Source organism: Callionymus lyra, chromosome 6 (genome assembly GCF_982586985.1).
Source record: "Callionymus lyra chromosome 6, fCalLyr1.hap1.1, whole genome shotgun sequence".
In the NCBI taxonomy this organism is placed as follows: domain Eukaryota; kingdom Metazoa; phylum Chordata; class Actinopteri; order Syngnathiformes; family Callionymidae; genus Callionymus; species Callionymus lyra.
The window spans coordinates 31,279,323-31,295,145 of NC_141823.1; the positions used below are offsets into that span (position 1 = coordinate 31,279,323).

General features: G+C 39.2%; 4 protein-coding genes across 5 annotated transcripts; 2 read left to right on the plus strand and 2 right to left on the minus strand.

Annotated features, from left to right (window-relative positions):
- Positions 1-1,470: 1,470 nt before the first annotated feature.
- Positions 1,471-4,483, plus strand: LOC148078776 (catechol O-methyltransferase domain-containing protein 1-like). 2 transcript variants are annotated; one of them, XM_087793509.1, is made up of 7 exons: positions 1,471-1,517; positions 2,339-2,454; positions 2,550-2,655; positions 2,797-2,915; positions 3,294-3,348; positions 4,064-4,197; positions 4,272-4,483. In XM_087793509.1, the coding sequence occupies exons 2-7, from the start codon at positions 2,356-2,358 to the stop codon at positions 4,419-4,421; spliced, it is 663 nt and encodes a 220-aa protein (XP_087649635.1). In that variant the 5' UTR covers positions 1,471-1,517; positions 2,339-2,355; the 3' UTR covers positions 4,422-4,483. The 2 variants fall into 2 exon arrangements, with proteins under 2 accessions (XP_087649635.1, XP_087649634.1); XM_087793508.1 differs by lacking the exon at positions 1,471-1,517 and adding an exon at positions 1,810-1,966.
- Positions 4,484-5,183: 700 nt separating this feature from the next.
- Positions 5,184-8,835, minus strand: LOC148078777 (non-selective voltage-gated ion channel VDAC2). Its single transcript, XM_087792741.1, has 9 exons — positions 8,730-8,835; positions 7,204-7,275; positions 7,071-7,120; positions 6,345-6,497; positions 6,233-6,285; positions 5,942-6,169; positions 5,727-5,877; positions 5,431-5,488; positions 5,184-5,358 (listed from the first exon to the last, which is right to left on the minus strand). Exons 2-9 carry the CDS (start codon positions 7,268-7,270, stop codon positions 5,267-5,269), a joined length of 852 nt encoding a protein of 283 aa, XP_087648867.1. The 5' UTR covers positions 7,271-7,275; positions 8,730-8,835; the 3' UTR covers positions 5,184-5,266.
- Positions 8,836-9,706: 871 nt separating this feature from the next.
- On the minus strand, positions 9,707-14,071 carry samd8b (sterile alpha motif domain containing 8b). Its single transcript, XM_087792742.1, has 6 exons — positions 13,929-14,071; positions 12,409-12,984; positions 12,056-12,151; positions 11,862-11,979; positions 11,232-11,382; positions 9,707-10,956 (listed from the first exon to the last, which is right to left on the minus strand). The coding sequence occupies exons 2-6, from the start codon at positions 12,963-12,965 to the stop codon at positions 10,652-10,654; spliced, it is 1,227 nt and encodes a 408-aa protein (XP_087648868.1). The 5' UTR covers positions 12,966-12,984; positions 13,929-14,071; the 3' UTR covers positions 9,707-10,651.
- Positions 14,072-14,407: 336 nt separating this feature from the next.
- LOC148078779 (dual specificity protein phosphatase 13A-like) lies at positions 14,408-15,331 on the plus strand. The gene is made up of 3 exons (XM_087793989.1): positions 14,408-14,529; positions 14,795-15,012; positions 15,123-15,331. The coding sequence occupies exons 1-3, from the start codon at positions 14,408-14,410 to the stop codon at positions 15,329-15,331; spliced, it is 549 nt and encodes a 182-aa protein (XP_087650115.1).
- Positions 15,332-15,823: the final 492 nt, after the last annotated feature.

The window sequence follows — 15,823 nt, forward strand, 5'->3', positions numbered from 1 at the left end:
AGAGTTTTGTACAAACAGACACATACTGATGAGTACAATAGAGTCCAACATCTATTTAAGAGACACTTAAATCAACACATAAGTTGAACTCTAATGCTGCTGGTGCAGGCTCATATTTTTGAAGACACTAACAAACACTAACAAATGAAAACTGTAAAAACGTTTTGTGTCAAACATGCTGCACAGAAGTGATGTGGGAGAGTGTAGTAAAACATTTTGATGGAATGACACCACATTTCGGCACCTGGAATTTGTTTCATTGATTTTATTGTGGGTTTATTTTATTTAAGGGCAACTAATGTTTTCTTAAATAGATGTTGGACCTCTATTGCACTAATCAGTATGTGTATGTTTGTACAAAACTCTCTTTTTATTTAAATATTTACATTAGAAAATGTGCTTAAGCCCCACCCACTGAAAACAGTTTTCTGGGGATAAAATATTGTTTACCATAACCACACCCACTCTGCTGTGATTAGTCAGGCATCAAGGTTTGTCATCATGTGTCATCAATTCTAGAAGTCTCCATCTCCAAAGGCCTCATTGTATATAAAAAAAGCTGGTTGTGATTACAGCTGGCTGAAGGAGGAGTGATGCCATTATTACGTCATAATGGGCTTCACTCTCGTAACTTCTCGTTCGCCGAGATTTGAGATGGGGGAGAACTTTATAAAGTAATAAGTTCAAAACATGGTCATGATGAGGGACTTATTACATCTTGGAGAGGAAGATTTCAACATTTGAAACATGTGAGTGAGTCAGGAAAGTTGGGTTTTCACATTAGTTCCCTTTTAAATCATTAAATCAAGTTGTTTTTTTTAAATTTTAACTTTTCCTGAAAATATCAATAAAATATTTTGATTTATTATATACAGTAGATGCACAAATACAACCTCCAAACAAAGAAAGTTGCAGGTTCCAATCTAGCATGAGCACAGTCAACCTGGTCTGTTGCTTTCTGTGATTTTGACCAAGCAACTTATTTAGGTCATTAAGTTCACACCTAAATTATGATTAGATAAGTTTATGCTGACATTTAATTCAAAGGTTGCATCTCTGCCAACAGGAGTAAGGAAATGTTGACAATGGGCGTCTTTATTTGCTTGGTGTAAATAAGTCTGACTTAAAATAACTGTCTGGTTAAACTTTTAGAGATGAGGATCTAATCATATATCCTGTTAAGTACAGCAAATAAATCAATTAACAGTATAGTGAACAGTGCATTCAAAAGAAAACCATTTATATTTTTCTAATGAAAATATGAGTCATGAATTACTTTCATCATCAAGTTAACTGATACAACGGTTCCTCAAACACAAACAAATGATTAAACTTAACTTGTGTGGAGGTTGAATCTGTGATCATATGATCTGAAGTCAAGAGGGTAAAGGAAGGCGCTCTCTCTCTCGACCAATCACGAGCGCTGCATGGCGTCACGTGACGCGCACTTGATGGGAATAAGTAGTGATGCCAGTCCTCCTGACTGACGGTGAACCAGTGGAAGCTTCACTCCAGCGGTGAGTCTGACAACCATCATTGATTTAGTTGGAAAAACACGACGTGAAGATTCAAACAATTTATTTAATGGTTGGATAGATAGACTTTAGTAATCTCTCCGGCGGGAAATTGGGTATTGGGATTTAAAACTTTGATACTTTTTCGGGACGTGATAGCAAATATACAGTGAATAAAATAGATAAATTTTATTCAAACTCTCGCATGACTGTAAAAAGAACACCCCACATGACGTCATCAGATGCTACCTACGACTCTCTTCCGGTGTTTTCCATGTTTCGCGTCTATTCTATGCATTACGGTGTTGTGCCTGAACTACCCGGAACAGCTCACGAGGGTCAATGTCGCTCACGAGTCCAGATCACGATCATGTCTCTCCGTAATGTTTCTAAAGAAGCTCTCGCAGGGTCCCTGACCGTGGGTCTGGTTTTTGTCACCGGTTATTTTCTGGGTAAGACTTGAATCATGTCTTTATATTTCTCAAAGCCGCACGTCTAGCAAGAACGAAGAACAGGCTCGAAGGATTTATCAGAATCCGATTTAAAATCAGTCTAAAAATAACAAATCAAATTCATTTCCTTTAACTGTTTTTTAATTATAACGTATTTAAGTTCCTAGTGACGTTGACAGTTTACAACAACTTTCATTTTCTCATTCCAATGACAAACCTGTCAGATTATATAATAATAATAATAAAAATAATCACTATTATTACCTACTACACTCCTGCCTCACCTAAAATACAAAATATATAATTGTATTGAGTGGGACTGTAAATCAAAACAGTGTTTGTCATTCTTGTGTAATGTTTTCTGAACGTCAGGAAGAAGGATCAAGAGGATGAGTCTCACTAAGAGCCACTGTGGAGGAAGTCCTTTGCTGCAGTATGTCGTGGAGAACTCTCTGCGGGAACATCCGGTGCTAAAGAAGCTGAGACTGGTATGACTGCTTGGACGTCTGCTCACACCATTCATTCATGGGGTACGATCGTATGAAGCAAACACAAAGAACATGCCTCTTCTCCTGGTTTCCAGAGGACGATGGAGGAACCAGGCAACGTCATGATGGTCGCCTGTGAGCAGTCGCAGTTCATGGCCAACATGGCCAAATTGATCAAAACCAGGAAAGCACTGGAGATCGGTAATGTCATGTTTTATGTTTGGATTAGCTGGGCTTGATGGACAAGACCAAAGGTCGTCTAAGTAAAAGTCTCTTTCACGTGTTTGTAGCATGAGAGGAAATTCAAAGGTCTTGCACTGAGAGCTCACTTGAACGTTACAGGCGTCTACACGGGTTACAATACACTGAACATCGCGCTGACACTTCCGGACGATGGGCTGCTGGTGGCGTGCGACATCAGCGAAGTCTATACCAACATTGGCAAACCCTTCTGGACAGAGGTTTGTCACGTGGGACTGAGATTGTTTGTCAAACTCTGAATGAGTAACACATTAATGCAGCCTGATAGTGGAATATTTAGCTTCTACTTGATCTCTTATCCCATCAAGGCTTGGTTTTTGTCAAATCTAAATCTATTTATGGTCCAAGTGACCATTGAAGATATCATCGGATGTATTGTCTTGTGTGTCACACATGTCTCTCTGCTTACACACAATAGTGTGAAAGAATCAGGGCAACATGTAATACTCTATTAGAAATACAACAATATTTGCTTTTATTTGGTTCCAAAGGGAGGATTTTAAATAAAAATAGAAAAATGTTTTTTTTTTTTTATAGTGTTTAATTTTGTTTATTATGTTTGTTTTTTTTCTCCTCAGGCTGGTGTTGAAAAGAAAATAGATCTGCGTCTCCAGTCGGCACTAAAGACTTTAGGTAAATAAACGTTTGAAGCTTCACACAGACAAATAGAATTAGAGCGATAGTATAACCTCTTGCTTTAAATTAACATTAATGACGAGTCATAACTGTTCACTGAGAACTACTGTTGGTTTATTGCTGCTATTTCAGGTCATCAGCCAACTATTATCTTCAACTGAAACTTTTCCATCAGGTTATCTCTACATCATCAATTCAGAAAATGAAGATATGACCAGCACTAACAAGTGTTAGGTCACGACAGTTTTAAGTTGGATCAATCATTCCTTGCGGAGTAGAATAAACGGCCAATGATGTGTAACGTCTTCCGTTTTTAACCGTTTAGACTGTTATGAAACTGTCTTTTAATCATGACTCACCTTTGACTGATGCCGACTCTAGTCAATGTAGGTTGTTACTCAGAAGAATCAGGACTTAAACTTGTATGCTTCTCATCACAACATTAGAATCATTTTACTGGCTTGAACCTCACATGTGGCTCATTGGAAATGAAACTCAGATGCCATGAGGACAAGACAACATCACTAGTACAGTAGAAGAGCTAATACTATCAACCAGAATGTCCATCAGGCCAACCAGATCTGTTAATCCCAGCACTTGTTCAGAACCTGCCGTCTGGTCGTGAGACTCGTACACATTCATTTAAATATATCCCTTATCATAAGCATGCGTCAGTTTACCGTTGGCTCTCATAAATTCTTCCTCCTGACAGATGACCTCATGGCGGCTGGTGAGGCAGAAACCTTTGACTTCGCCTTCATCGATGCAGACAAACAGAACATCGAACTCTATTATGAGAAGTGTCTGCTGCTGATCAGGAAAGGAGGCATCATCGCCATCGACAACGTGAGTGTCCCTTTTAAAAGCAACTCAAAAGATGTCACGTTCTGGAGGGTCTCACCTGTCGGGGCCTTTCGCAGGTGCTGTGGGGGGGTAGAGTGTTGAGGCCCGCTGAAGACGCCGACACTCTGGCCATCGACAAACTGAACAAGAAACTGCACCGTGACACCAGGGTCATGCTCAGCATGCTGACGGTGGGGGACGGACTCACACTGGCCATCAAACTGTGATAAGAGCCCCTGTCTTGACCCGTTCCTCATGATTGAGTAAAAAAAACTGTTTTAAACCTTGACTGCAACTGTTGAATTCAACTCAAATGGCTCAATCTGAGAGATAAAGCTTTTCTCAGCAAGAGGGCAGCTGCTGCTCATGATGCATCAGACGATTCCAGTAAGAACAAAGTGTTTTGTTGTCAGCAGTAGTTTGAACAGGCCTGGACTTGAACTTGCTGGATCCCGAGGGTGAAATCAGCACAAATATTCAACCGTTTACAAACATTTAAATGTGTATACTGAGGAGGCATTGCTGTACACCTCAGTGCAAAGTCTAAAGAGTAGAACCACCTTCAAGAAGTGTTGGAAGTGAATACCAACTAACAGTAAGGGGAGGCAAGTCTCAAGTATAAACAGAAAGCTTAAGAAAGAAGTTGATTAAGACCTGCTCAAGAAACAAGGATTGATAAACACTTTATTGCAAAGGTAGACACTGTGTCAGTTGTCGGGATGAGGTTCACTCATTCTTGAACTAGTAGGTCAAAAGTAAATCTAACACTCTAGGAGACCATCGAGTCCACCACAGCGGAGGAAGAAGTTCCATTTGTGTCACTGTACTCCAACAAGGATGTGCAAATTCAAACGAAAGAAAGATTCTACCAAGAAAACCATCTACAGAACACGAGCTCCTCGTATGGATAGTCACACTGAATTTACTCAACACTGGCTCAACAACTGCTGGGTCGTGGCTGCAGTGAAAGGAGGTGGCAAACTAAGCAGTGCTCAGAAGTGGGGATTTTATTTTTGGCTTATTCAGACAGGAAATTCTAGATTTCGCTCCTTTGCAGGAAAGTAGAGGATCATCAAGCCTCCAGCTCCAGCCCCAGTCCCAGTTTGTGACCTCCAGCGTTGATGTTCTTTCCATCCACCAGAGCTGACAGGACTAGTTTCATCCCTGCAACCACACAGGACACGTTCACAGCTGTGCCACGATTGTGTAGGTAGATGAAGATGAAGAGATTCTTACCAGGTCGCAGAGTCTGGGTGTATCCAATTCCTGCTAAGCTAGCATTGTTCACCTTAGCCTGAGGAAACAAAGTTGATGTTAAAGCACTCACTGTAGTGAATTCAGTCTGTGTGTAGTTGAACGAAAGCTACGCATCAACACTTGCATTACTCTACTCCGCAACATGTGATCATAGTAGCATTACAGGGCTCTTTATGCAAGTCCAAATCACAAGCATTTCTGGGGGTGTGTGTGTGTGTCAGTTTCTACAGCTTGTCCATGAGCTGGAAATGTTATGGCAACATTACATCACTCACAGATATGGAGGCACTGGAGTCCAGCTGGTACTTGGCAGCAATTCCGAAGCGAGTGCCGTTGCTGCCTGCAGTCCAGGCAAGATTGACGGATGTCTCCAGTTTGTCATTCACCTTCTGGTAAATGGATCCACCGAATTCAGATCCATCGTTGCTGGACAAAGAGAGAAAAACTTTAAAACATCTGTTCAGTCGTGTCGGAGATCGTGTAAACCTACACGCTGGTGTGGAGCTGGAAGTCTCCGGTCTTGTAACCAACTGCAAAGTTGCTCCTGGTCATCTTCGACTTGGCCGTGTCAAAGGTCATCTGGTATCCAGCAAGCCATCCTTCATACCCGGCCACAGCTGCTGCGTGGATTGTGGGACCAGCAAAGTCCAAATCTACGTCCACACCAGCGTTCAGGTACTCCCTCTTATAGGCCGTCTTCACTTTGCCACTCTTCTTGCTGCAGACAATAAAAGAGTTGACTCAGCGTTCTTAAAGTATATCACATACATTCGATTCTTACCCAGTGTTTGGGGAGAATGTGGTGTCAAATGTGAGTTTCAGGCCTTTGGTGATCTGAAGAAAAATCATAATTCAGTATAATTTCTATAAATAAAGAATAAGGGAGTACCTACCTGATCCTCCACACAGATCTCTGTCCCCAGAGTGTTCTCTGTGGTCCACTTCTCTGTGAACGTCAGGCCATACTCGGACCACTTATACTTGGTCTCCAGTGCACCCGTCACCTTGCTGGTGTCAACATTGGATGAGCCGGATGTCTTGAACTCCTGAAACATCAATACAGAGGTTTAGAGATTTCTAGAATATGAACTTGTGTTGTGCTCCTAAAACACTGAACATTATTTAAGCCGTCCATAGCTCCATTATGCTCAATCTGCAGATCACCTCTATTTTAAAAACACTTTAAGACAGCAGATGATGACCAAGAAAGTGTTTTACAGTAACAAAAATTCTTAAGCCATGAACTCATAAGTTCCATCTAAAAGTAACCAACCTCCCTACGACTGACACTTCTTTTACAGAAGAAAAATACTTATAGTCCTGATTCATTTTGCTAGACTTCTATTGAATAGAAAAAAAACAGACATTCTTTAAATAAAAAAAGTCTAGTCCTTAACATTTTATTCCTTTTTAAAATATGCTTGCTCCAAATATCAAACTAGTATTATGATTGGCTTCTCTCTGGTAGGTGTTGTCAACAGTGATATTTGCTGCCCTTTATAATGAAAGAGGAGCTGAAGATTGTTTCAATAATTCTAAGAAGATTGGCCGCTTTTAAGAATGATCCCATTTTAGAAATATTAATCTATTTGCAAGAAAAATGCCATCAGGTTACTCACCACTCCACTGGCAGATTTGGTTTTCACATCCAGCTTAACCAGGCCAAAACCTACAAGCGACACATATTCAATTAATGTTAATGCAAGTGACCAACAAGTTTGACAAATGGAACAAATTAAAGTTCAATATTACCATATCCTTTGTTGAAAATGTCATTTGCTGACTTTCCAAGGTCTGTGTATGCTGGAGGAACGGCCATAGTGCCTGTATAGAAGAGAAAGTAAAAGTGTGATTGTTATGTAGTGCAATAGTGCAAGTTCATTGCAATGAGCACAGTTATAAAACAGACATAAAAAGCAATGGAAAGTTGAGTTGAACTTGTTATAAAGTCCAATTTCATTTTTACTTAAACGACACAGATAAAGCTTCCACTCAGAGACTCTTGATGCCAAGCTGCGGTTTTAGCTCCCCTGGACAGCGTACGTTGGATGGCTCAGAACTTTTAACAGCTAAACAAATCCATATTATTATCCATCCTACTAATTTAATTACCATACACTTTACGTCCCTGAGATAACATTCAGAAAACACCTACCAGAACCGCCAAGAAATGTTTTTACTCATCATAAAACATACATTAAAAATAAATGTTGGCAATGGATTTGTTAATTTTAATGTTTTATTGAAAACTTGCGAAAGCCCGTTTTGTTTTGATCATAATGTTTTGTGCGGGTTTAAATGTACCATGTTGGGCTCTACTGGATCTTGTTTTGTTTCTAATTATGTCCCATATAAAATACTTGATTCTTGTTAGGTCTTGAATTTGCTATACCAACAACTATTATTATTATTATTATTATAAACTGAAAAAGCCACTTGTGAGTCTTCAAGAGTAAACGCGTCCAACCTGGCCAAACACTTGATTATTTATAGAGTTCAGGGTGAAGGAGTTTTTGTTTAGTATTACTTGTGTCATGATATATTTGACCTGAATGCATGTTATAGTGTTTGTTGAATTGAGAGCAAACTCTCCACGTTGGTAGGACGCAGGCAAATATACTTTATATAATAACATGTCTAATGACAATAAAACTTCTGCAAAAGTTGATACAATTTAATTAATTTGATAACACACTTTCCCCCAGTGCACTTTTGCAATCTAACAACTACTGACAATGGTTTTAATGAGTAGATGTTACAGTTTAGAGTAATTTACTATATGTGAAATAAACTTAGATGACAACCAATAAACAACTTGACTTGAAGGTTCTTCACCAATTAATGGGTTGGGAACTGTGTCGCCAATTTAGCAACACGCAAATAAATACTAATAAAGTCCTAAATATACATTCAAAAAGACATTCTAGTCCCACGTTTAATCGTGGCGAGTGTCTCGACTTAAAGCTAGGTGAGCGGCAGCGTCAAGGGCAGTCACAAGTGGAGGCCTGGCGCCGGGAACCGGTTTTTAATTCCGCTCGTCAGCGTGTTTTCAAACGTCCTTGAGCAACAAAAACAACCTTTCACGGTTCTTGACGGTTTTTTGTTGCCTCCCCGACACTCCAGGGGTTAAAAAAGTAGCTTTGCTTTGTTAGTTTGTGGCTCACTCGTGTCGAGCGAGACGACAGATCGCTAGCAAGTGCGACATGTGCTGGATATTTAGACGACACGTCACACAAGACAGACTCGAAACTGTGCAAATAAGATGATGTTTTACTCACAGGGTCACACTTTGCGTGGATAAAGCTGTCAGTAGCAGGAGCTCAGCTAACACCGGTGCAGGGAGGAGGACGATATGGAGGAGACACACTTCTGACCTCCGCGCGGAAGGACCCTGAAATATAGCTGTCCGTGTCGCGCATGTTTAAAAATAGAAAAAACCTTTAAAAGTTGAGACGAAACACTTGTGTTTAGAATTTGCAAAATGATTAATGATTAATACTGATAAATCATGTATTGTAATGTATAAATAATTTTAATATAGTATCTAAAAAAATGTGTCATGTCGTCTCGCAAACACACGAGAAATCAAATGACACCTAAAAATGAATTTAAAAAAGAAAGAAATGTTTATATTTATTTTTGTTTTTTTTGGCTCGTCTATGTTGTAGTACAGCCGTGTAATATTGTAAATACATATTTTGCGGAAATAATGCATGTTTTAAACAATTTTATTTAGTGTAGTAAGGTGTATAGCACTTGAGTCAAAGTTCATATGTGTTCCCCCGATTAATTTTATTTGGCATGTCAGAAGGCTGGATCAAAATAAAAGAAGATAAATGTCAACAATTCCTATACAGATTCCAGTGATTAAGCTTAGTTAAGGAACAGAGTTTATCAATGTCAACAATTGTACAGACTTCCCAAAAAGGTAAAACTGAGGTTGAAGGAAAATAAATTCAAGAGAATTAGATACTATTAAAGACAGTTTGTCAAATATAAAGTTAGTTCAGCCAACGACCAAGAGTACTAACATTATTTGGCCACTTATTAATTGAGCTTGACTCCCATGATATAAAGGAAGTATTTTATATTTAATAGCCACTTAGGGCCTACCAATCTAAAATCTGGTTACATAGCATCTTAATCGTTGTTAAAAAGTTATCTAATGAATTAAAATGTTGCTTTCCTTTTCATTTTACATTTTTTGAACGAAGAAAAACAGTTAGAAATTCAGCTTGACACAATTTTGCACATCTACAGTTAATATGTTTATTTTACAAGTTTGAAAGTCAGACTACCTCTGATTCATTTTAGCTCTTTATTAATGAAAATGAAGAATCATGTCATGGCTCTGCTGTATCCCATCCCTACATGCCTTCTGGCATCAGATGGTAAAACCTCAGAGCTCTTAAAATAAAATAAAACATGGTACTGACCACAGTCAAAATTAATAACACCTGTATTTCCAATGGCAACTTAAAGAGGTCAGTCAGAAGACTAAGAAAGCAAAACAAAGACATAGTTTGAGCAACTGTAAACATGTTTTCTCAATGTGCATGTTGCTATAACTCTGTACATTTAATACAAAAAACCCCAACCATACTTACAAAATGAAATAAATTAATATGAAGAAAAAAATCAAATAAATTCCTACGCGTGACTTTTATGGCAATTTACAATATTTGATAACTGGAAAAATTAAAATGATCAGAAAACATGAAAATAATTGGACATTTTTACACATCAACACTTGAGGTACTTGGCAACTTAAATTCATTTAAGACAAAAAGAAATACATTTATCTAATAATGCAGAAAAATCCCAGATTTTCTTTTTAAAAGGTGAAACAGCAGAAAAAGGTATTTAAAAAAAGTTTGGTAGTTGATCCTAAACTGAACCACTCCAGCATATTGAGAATATGTCTGGACTGTAACTTTAAATTCAAGTTCAAAACAGTAACAATATTTCCCTTTTTTACTATGAATACGTTACTTCATAGGGCTTATGTCATATGTATTGCTATTACAGTGGTCCTCAGTATACCATTTTAAGAGAAAACATCGAATGTACTGAACAAAGGCTGACAAGAATAAGCACTTGTACATATTAAGAACACTTTCACACACCTCAAGTTGGCAACTTGACAATACAGTTGAAAACAGGAGAAGATAAAAATGTCTGGCAGTATTGCTGCTGTCAATCATCCAATAAGGCGCCTCATTACAGCCGGCTTGGAGAAGGGCCAGCAGTACTCGTTCGGGACGGGCCCCTTGACATTACACTCGAAGAAGGAGAACATGGGGAACCAGATGCGGGCCCGTCGACTCTGCTGGTAGGCCCGGGTGTTGGCCAGAGTGTGGTAGTAGAGGAAGAGCCTAGTGGTGATGTAGAATGCAATGAACACGTCGATCGAGTAGTGTTCGTGTGCGGCCAGAATAAAGAAGATGCCAAAGAGGTTGAGAACCCAAGACATAGTGTGGATGAAGTTCCAACTTCTGGGAGTGTCTGTGTATCAAACATAAAAACAATGTCAGCAAAAACACTTTTAAAAGCTTTTTGGTTTTAAAAAATGAAAGTTACACATTATAAGCACTAGATGGCGACATTGAAACAAATAATTATTCAGGGAACGTGGTCATTATATTGCATGTTATTTTGAGTATACCAGGAGAAAAAATAATAACATATGTGTGTTTGCTGCAATAAAATGACATATTTTAAGGTGGTATTTAAATAAAGTTCTGAGCCGAAGAAGTTCTACAGCTATACAGTGTACTTACACTCCGTGACAAAGAAGTTGAGCATCGTGAGGACGACAGTGTGACCACTGAACATGTAGTCCCCACAGGTGTGTACTCCTGTCAGCGACATCCCAAAACCGCTCCAGATGGCCACAGCTCGATGTAGTTTGGCCCACATGTCTCCATAGATCTGTACAAAACACACAATTATAACTATAGTCAATACATTGTCTCAAGCAACAAGCCAAGATCAAGTGACCCACGACATATTTTTCATTCTCAACCAAACAATCAGAATCGGTTTAATGAAAGTACAGGGAGTCATAATTCCTTCATTAGCACCCATTAGCCACCCACACACGCAAGCAGCTTAAGATGTGGTAAATCCAATATGCTGCATTTTTTAGTCTCAAGATGATAAAATGCTGATAAAATAAAGAGTATAAAATTATTTCTTGATTTAAATGAAAAGTGCATTCGACTATCTATGTTGTTTAGGTTCTCAGTGTAGTTAGTGTACATCTAAGTTGTTACTTCATCACAAGTAATTTAACCCTAATTCAAATGGTGTAAATATATATTTCTGTGTTGTATTGATGTGTTGTGTAACCTGTAGTCTTCCAAACAAGAGCGTTGATGTGTAAGACTTTTAAACCCATGTTCTAGTACCTTGCCAGAGCACTGGAGGTGCTGTCCAGGCACAGACAGAGAAGTGACGAACATGGTGACACAGCGCAGCATGAACACCGTCCCCATGAGGCTGCAAAGCCGCCGCAACAAGATAGACCTAAAAACCACCAAGAGAGATTTAACCGGGTTAATCTCCTGTGAGAAGACATGAGACAAAAGAGCAAATCCTCCACCTGTGTTTATGAAGCAGCAGAACCAGCAGCCAGATATTACAGAGGATCACACCACATGCTTCTGCCATTGCGAAGGCCCATGGAATTCTGGGAACACTGAGAAGTAAAAAGGAAAATTAACAATACTATAACAAGTGATTTTGGTTGCAATTCCCTCCCCAAAAATGTGTACCATCCGGTTTCTGTGTCACCTGAACAAAGTATAAATGTCAACATTGAAATGAGTGTGAAGGCGTTGTGTACATAGGAACACACACATTTGCATTATAGTCATTAGGAGTAACAAACAGTAAGGAAAAAGGGTTAATATTGAATGAGAGAGAATTGTGTATAGAAACAAATGATATGCTCACCTGTCAAGGAAAATATCTGGCAATGGAGGGTAGGTACGCATGTCCGGCACCCGCTCATGGACGATGACCATGACGAACGACGTGAACCCGAACACAAACACAACGTAGATGGAGCTGAGCACAGTTTTCCAGTACTCCGGGTCCAAGCGCCTCGTCTGCTGCTTGTGCTTCCCATTAGTGTACTGGTGGTACTCCTCTCCCACCGGTGCCGTGTCACTGCAGTCAAAGTCTCTCTCCGGCTCTCCTTTACACAACCAGTCCAGATTGCCGCCAGCACCGGTCGGAGAGTGGCCATCGAAGGGGAGGCCCAGCTCTTCTAAGACGTCGACATTCTGTTTCTGGAGTTTACGGATGGACAACATCAACCGCTTGATGTCCCCCAACACCTTGAGCTCCAGAGGCGGGGAACGAAGGTCATACTCGCTCAGGGCTAGCAGACTGGTGCCGTCCAGTCGATGTTTGTAGCAGAGCAGGTCCACGTAATCACAAAACCCCTCTTCTTTGAGCCACTTGGCAACATGTTTAGGGGTCCAGTGACGGACAGCGAGGTGGGTCATGTCCTCTTCAATCTGAAGGCTGGACACACAAGAGACAGTTTTTCATTTTAAAAACAACAATAGGCAAATAAAATTATAACACACGTACCCATTGCTACGACAAGAAATATTATGACCACTACCCATTATATTTTTAAAGAAAATTACCCGATATCTTTTATTAATAACAGCATCGGAAGGTTTCAGAAGTTTGACCTATTTGTTCAGGCTTTTCCTTGTTTTTCTGGAACTCCTGATGTGTTATCAGTTTTATCTTGCCCTTTAAAGTATATACTTTATTGATTATTGTTTTGATTGTTTAAGCGCTTTGTGACCCTGGTCTGGAAAAGCGCTATACAAATAAAAATGACTTACTTAATTACTTACTCTCATCCAAGAGACCGATGAACAAGCCTCTAGTTTCAAGACTTTATCTAAAGACTTGGTACTATGATACACAATAGCTATCAGAAAACAGATACTAGAACAGAGAGCCTGGCTTCACTTGTAAACTGTTGACATAGAATTATCTAACTAAACCGTGAGGTTATTTTTTAACCTTCAAGAGAAACACTCCCACTAATTTAATAGATGAAACCAAAAACTAGAATACTACATCTGACAATATTTTCTTTGTTTATGGGTCACCTTCACTAAGGAATAGATTATCGCAAATTAATATTGCGCAAAAATGTACAGTTGATATTCAAAAACACTGACCTCCTTTATAATCCTTCACAAATATTGACTAACATTACAACATATTTTAATTTTTAACTGTCACTGCATTCTTATCATACACTTTATATAGATTTAAAGAACAATAAATTTAGAATTGACACAATATCTTCATCCTCACATGTTTATAATCAACAAGTCAGAAACGAACACCATAGAACAGTATTTGACGAGTCAGCATTAGGCGTCCTGCTAGCATGCTAAGCTAACCTGGACGCTCCTTCCTGTCGGGAGCCGCTCACTCACCCACGCTGAGGGCAGACCGGCGGCACAGAAGAGGCGTCTTCCGTCAGCTAGCTGTCCAGCTGGCGTCTCGCACAGCCGCGAGGCGCCCGCGTCGTGTTGGGAGGCAGAAGCCCGGGCTCGTTTGACATCTTTTCACGTTAGCTTCGCACTGGCAACGCTGTTGACAACATAGGGCGGTAATGCCTGGAAAAGCTGCGCATGTTAATTCATTCATTTGGGAACGGTTCAACCGACGCAGCAGCGCCACTTACTGGTCGATTTTGGATATTGCAAAATCTATTATTCTTTTAAAAATGTGTAAAGCTAACATAATTATAGGAACTCCTGGAGAATTAATAACTCTGGGGGGTTTATATAAGACAGCGGTGGCTAAATGATGGTCACAGATTAATTTTAGAACAAGAACACCTGTCGCTCTCAGTGTCAAGTTAAGCAGACTCATGCTTTTTTTTTTCAAACCTTACTGTGAATGTACTAGGATGGAGTGTTTTCAGAAACCAAGTATGACACCTACAAAAGATTTAATAAGAGTTTTATATGGAGGGAGACGATCTGGGAATCATGTGGATGAGGTTTGGCCGGACTTGTTCATTGGTGACATGTAAGTTTTCCTTCAATTGGATTTAAGTACAGTATTTACCTGCTTTTCCCTCTCAATAATGGAGGCTGACATCATCTTGTTTGCTTTGAGGCTGGTATATCACTGAGAGCGCTAATGAAAGTCAAGTACAAGTTTAATTGCTACATATATGATGTATTTTCTATGGATGAGGGGATCTTGAAGCTTATGACCCCATAACTCTCGACACCCTCGCACTTGAAAAATAAATCAATGTGTCTAACTTTTAGCATCTCCTCATTCTCAGGTCAGTAGCCAATGATCACTACAGTCTGTGGAAGCTCAGAATCACTCATGTTCTGAATGCGGCCCATGGGAGGATGTTCTGCCAGGGAAGTCATGACTTCTATGGACCTGCTGTGGATTATTATGGAGTGCCTGCAGATGACTCTCCATCTTTCGACCTCTCGCCTTATTTCCTCCCCTGTGCTGAGTATATTCAGAGAGCACTTGACACGGCCGGTGGTAAATATGCATCCTGCTGCTGCGTTTATTGCCATACAGCGCTCTCATCGACTTGTTTCATGTGTAGGATAAATGGCACATCAGGAGATCTTTTTTTTTTCTTTCTCCAGCTCGAGTTTTTGTCCACTGTGCAGTCGGAGTGAGCAGATCTGCTTCCCTCGTCCTGGCCTATCTTATGATCCAGCATCGTTTCAGCTTACTTCAGGCCATAATGAAAGTGAAGGAGCACAGGTGGATTTTCCCAAACAAAGGCTTCCTTAAGCAGCTTCAGAATTTGGATCTTAAACTTTCTGCAAAAAATAATCTAGAAGAGAAATAGATAATAATTAAATTTTCCAATTCAAAAAGTGGTTTGTGTTTTCAAATGGTGAGTTAATGTTAATAGACCAGCTCATAAGTAGTAATACAATTTAATTCAAGCAGATTTTCTATGAAAGCACAATTATTATATATACTGTACACATATATACTGTTTATAAACAACATAAATATCCATAGTCATGTAAATATATGTTGAAACTTTAATTGTTAGTGTAATATGTACATAACAGAAATTGTGTAAGATTCAAATTGTTCGCTTGATTAAAATATACAGATACACTGAAAAACGACATGATGAAATTGGGAGAAAAAAAAACAAAACAACAATAATATGAAATTTTAAATGTTCATGATGTAAAAAAAATAAAAAAAGCTAATATTTTGAGGGTGTTGGGCTAAGAGAGAGAGTATTTCTCTTGTTTTGTCAAACAAATGAACTTGGATGATATATTGCCAATAAAATGACATTGCAAATATTGTGTTGTTTGAA